This window comes from Antrostomus carolinensis, unplaced genomic scaffold (assembly GCF_000700745.2).
Source record: "Antrostomus carolinensis isolate BGI_N321 unplaced genomic scaffold, ASM70074v2 scaffold38382, whole genome shotgun sequence".
NCBI lineage: Eukaryota > Metazoa > Chordata > Aves > Caprimulgiformes > Caprimulgidae > Antrostomus > Antrostomus carolinensis.
This window is the reverse complement of record NW_010298292.1, coordinates 73410-78252: the sequence shown is the minus strand read 5'-3', so window position 1 is coordinate 78252 and position 4843 is coordinate 73410. Positions and strand designations below refer to the sequence as shown.

The window sequence follows — 4843 nt, the reverse complement described above, 5'->3', positions numbered from 1 at the left end:
AAAATAGAAGTGAGCTCAGAAGCTGCAAGGAATAGCATTGCCCGTCAAAGCAACACTTTGTGCTCTCTGTTGCATTTAGGCACAGCTGCCTGCTTGGCACTGATCACGTTACTCTAGATTATTAAATTTAGGAGTCTCAGAAAATAGCACAAGTGGAGGTCTTGCTTCTTGAACCGTTAAGTCTTTTAAAATAAATCCTGCAGTCAGATGCTGCAGAAAGTTTCTAAAGCAATGCTTTTCTCTAAAGAAGAAAGAAGTATCATAACTTCAGTGAGCAGATCTATAGGCAGTACTTCTTCAGTCCTGTCCTTGTTTAGTGGTAGGAACCATTATGTCCCTTTGAGTGAAGAAGAGAAGCGAGTTTGATGCTCTTTGGATCATGCCTCAGGGACCCAATTATATAAAAGACTGAACAACCTCAAGTCCCAGGGAAGTCAGTCTGAGATGGAAGTACTTGATGTTTTGTGTGTTCGGATGCCAGCGTCATTAACTGAATGCCAAGTGCACATTTGGATTTTGCTTTCTTTGTGTCTTTGCTGCTAATGGCAGTGAAATAAAAGGCAAATGGTATAAAATTAGTTTTGAGGTTCTCTATTTTTATCATCAAAATGACCCAAAATGATCTCAGCTTGTCTTCCAGTCCCTGCACTGAGTTTAAAAAATTAGCAGCAAAGAGAACTTGCGCTACTTTTTAGTTAAGTGAATAGTTTTGCTTCTGATTAATTTGATTTTCCTGTGATGCTTTCATAGTCTTTTGTCAGAGGTGAGTGAAAGTGTTGAATTAGGAGCTTATTTAGGCAGCTTACTTTAATTTATTTATTTTTTTTAAAGTTACTGTTTTGGGTAAATTGGAGAGCTCTTTAATTTTTGAGTGGATGCTGGAGCATGAAGTGCATGATGTATTATACATATATTTAAATTATCCGTACCACTTTCTCTGTTAATTACTTATGTTTCCTGAATCTCTAGAGTGTAACATACCTCCTTGAGTCTTTGTTTTCTACCAACCTGAGCCAGAATACTCATCCATCAGATAGCATGTGCTGAACACATCATAAATATTTAAGGCCTCAGTCCCATAGACATGCCTTAGTTCTTGAGTAGGCCTATTAGACTCAAATTGTATGAAACCCTCTCAATTAGGATCATGAGTGCTATTTTTCTTTGGTTAGTTGTGCTCCATAGTTCTCACCAAGAAGCACAATGACTTAAAATAAGATAGTATTTAAAATCATGGGAACACTGTTTTGCAAAGTTTTTGATCACATTACCCCAGTGAGGTGATGGGTGTGCAATGTGACGGTTTCTCTTCAACCCTGAGGTTAGCAGGTTGAGCTAACACTTTTTGTTCCATATTTGCACATCTTTTTCACAGCAGATCCCTTGTCTATGGCTGAGATTTGCCATAAATTAATGTGTCTGCTTTTGCAGTGCAATAAACAGGTTACTTTTTAGAGGAAAACAAAACGCATCACAAAAGTAAATTATAACTGAATTGCTGTAGAAAAAGCTGCTCCTGGAGAAGGAGATGATTGTGTTCTGTGCCTGCATTAAAAGTTGATACAGACCTGCTCTTGTGTACCTGCATCCTACTGGGGTTAAGTACTCAGTTTAGTGGTAGTTCAACTTACGGGTTTTTTTCAGCAATGCTTTAAGAGTATATCAGGAAGTTACAATTCAGAAAACTAGGAATGAAATTATCTCTTTCTACCAATGGCCGGTGAGAAATATTAAGCATAATAGTCTGTTTTGTATGACAATTATAAAACTGAATGATTTTCTTTTTTCCCTATTTAAAGGAAGAGCCAAGGCTGGATGTTCTGATAAACAATGCAGGGATATTCCAGTGTCCGTACATGAAGACAGAGGATGGTTTTGAGATGCAATTTGGTGTAAACCACTTGGGTCACTTCTTACTCACCAACCTCCTTCTGGGCCTCCTCAAAAATTCTGCTCCGAGCAGGATTGTGGTAGTATCCTCAAAGCTTTACAAATATGGAGAGATCAACTTTGAAGACTTGAACAGTGAAATAAGTTACAATAAAAGCTTTTGTTACAGTCGGAGTAAATTGGCTAACATACTGTTTGCAAGGGAGCTAGCCCGTCGGTTAGAAGGGACAGGAGTCACTGTCAATTCACTTCATCCTGGGATTGTCAGAACAAATCTAGGCAGATACGTGAATATTCCTTTGCTGGCAAAACCCCTTTTCAACTTGGTGTCGTGGGCTTTCTTCAAAACACCTCTGGAAGGAGCCCAGACTTCTATTTATTTGGCCTCTTCTCCTGATGTCGAAGGCGTGTCGGGAAAATATTTTGGAGACTGCAAAGAGGAGGAACTCCTACCCAAAGCCATGGATGATTTGGTTGCGAGAAAGTTGTGGGATATCAGTGAAGTGATGGTTGGTTTATTGAAATAAGTGCCAGGGGGTATCTGCTAAGAGAATGCGGATAACTATGCAACACATATTTGTAACAGTGTAATTCTCACTTAAAATGCTGTGGGAATACAGAATACTTTGCTCAGTAAGTATGAACTGGAGGAGTGATTTATGCTGAAACTCTATTTTGAAATAAAGGACAATCTTTATTTAATAGGCACAGGCATTCAAAAAAAGTCTGAAATAGAGTTTGAGGGTGTGAGTATAATTTCTGGTTAAATGTGCTTGGAAACTCATGTTTTACAAATTAAAGTTGAACAAAACTGTGTTTTGCAATATATGTGCATATTTGTAATGTTCCACTACTTTTAGTCAGGCTGGACAATGCAGGGTACTGATGGTGAAACACTTCTGTACAAAGATTTTAAAAATAGATCCTAGTAATAATAATAATAATAATAATAATAGGATTGTTGTATTTTTTGAGACATCACAATGTAAAATGGAATAAACAGTTTTACTAATATCTTACACTGTAATGGTTTACGCCTTTGAGCACAGTTCAAAGACTTGTCAGCTGCATGGTTCAGTGAACAAAACTGTTGAGCCGTATAGTTTAGCTGTGAAGCACAAAGTCAACTTTTTTTAGTGATGTTGCTGCTATTCAATGAGTATATACACTTGATTGTTCCAAGTTGTATTTTTATTTTCATGTGTGCTGAACTTGCTATTTTTTGATATGCAGACATTTTGGGTTTCATTAAAAAAGTAGAAGACAGACGCATTATGGTCCTGATAGGGCTTTGCATGTCACAAATTGTGTGCATACAAAGTTCACAAGACCTCGCCCAGATTAGACCAAAGCAAATATGCTTTTCAGTGTGTGTTTGGCTTGACTGATGGCACTTTAACTGAATAATGAGATTAGATAAGTCTGTCTAATACAGTTTACTGAATATTCTTTAATAAAAATCTTTAAAAAAGTCACAGCATTCATTCTTTCATTGTGGAAAATATTTCAAAAGCCTTCAGTCTTGACATAGTAGCCTTGTTTCATGCAGAAGGTTCACCTGTATTGGATTAGGAAGCCTTTCTGTAGGGTTGCTAGAAATAAAACAGGCTCCAAATAAATACATAGGTATTATGTGAAGCTGTACCAATTTATTCTTTTTTAATTCATATGATTTATGGGTTCATACTGACTTTTAACATTTCTTGTTCTGTTCTACGTTAATAAAATGTTTTAGCAGTTAAGGTATATAGAATAAATGTGGAAAAATTAGAGTCATCTATTTTAATAAATATTACTCAAGGGAAGGAATATCAATAAGAGATGTTGTATTCAGTAGATCCTTGTTACCTACTTATAAATACATACTAGTTCTGCACTTCATGCAGCAACCAACTAAATTTTTGACATTCTTTTTCTGGTTGTTTACACAGGCTTTCAGCATATTTTAACTTCTGCACAGTGGAGTGGACTTGATCTAGCCTGACCCTGCAGCAGCAGCAAGACTGTACTCTGGGCAGGTGGCTTGGGTGGGGGCAGAAGGTGACATTCCAGAAAATCACAAGGCAAGCTACGAAACTGAGCAAGTTTTCAAGATCTTGGAAGAAGTTGAGTTTTGCACTGCTCACTTTAAGGCAAGGTGTAGAGATGGGTGTGTTGTCAAAGCATACTGTGAGCACTGAACAAAGGTCTCAAGTAATGCCAGAGGGAGGTGTGTGTCCTGCTTAGAGAAGTTCTGCTTTCATCTTCAGTGTTGCATTTCCCATTTTCATTCTAAATAACTTGCAAATAGCTGCTCTCAGCACCTTTAAACAGCTAGCTAAAGATTTAAAAGTTCATTAACGTGAACTCTGTAAAGAGATGCCGAGAAGCTGAGTCAGACTCAGGTTTGTTTTCAGTACTAGTGTAGCAGTACTATAGGAACACCTCTGTGTTGTTTCACTGCTGAGATGTGTTTCTCTCTTCTCGTTGACACCCAACAATAGGACGAGAGGCAAGGGGGTTAAATTGCAGCATAGGAAGTTCCAGCTGAACATAAGGAAGAACTTCTTTACTGTGAGGGTGACTGAGCACTGGAACAGGTTGCCCAGAGAGGTTGTGGAATCTCCCTCCCTGGAGATATTCAGAAATTGTCTGGACGAAATCCTGGTTCATGTGCTCCAGCAGTCCCTGCTTGAGCAGGGTGGTTGGACTAGATGACCTTCAGAGATCCCTTCCAACCTCAACTGTTCTGTGATTCTGTATATAACTTTTGCAAAGAAAACCTTGGATGCAAAGGTGGAGAATGGAGTCTGAAAATAGTGTAGTAAAGAACTGCACTGAAACTGAAGAGCAGAGGAATATATAATTTTTCAGACTGAATGACCAACATAGCATGTGCACTGGCCTTCAAAATGGCAATGGTGGATTTGTACTGAAATAACAGATACGGAATAAGAAGTACTAGTTGTGTAGT

At 38.1% G+C, this 4843-nt stretch overlaps 1 protein-coding gene across 1 annotated transcript; it reads left to right on the top strand.

Moving 5' to 3' along the window:
- Nucleotides 1-1799: 1799 nt before the first annotated feature.
- RDH14 (retinol dehydrogenase 14) lies at nucleotides 1800-2713 on the top strand (the record flags this gene model as incomplete). The annotated part of the gene is made up of 1 exon (XM_010162408.1): nucleotides 1800-2713. A coding segment is annotated over one exon (618 nt), but the record flags the coding sequence as incomplete, so codon positions are not given.
- Between the last annotated feature and the right edge of the window lie 2130 nt (nucleotides 2714-4843).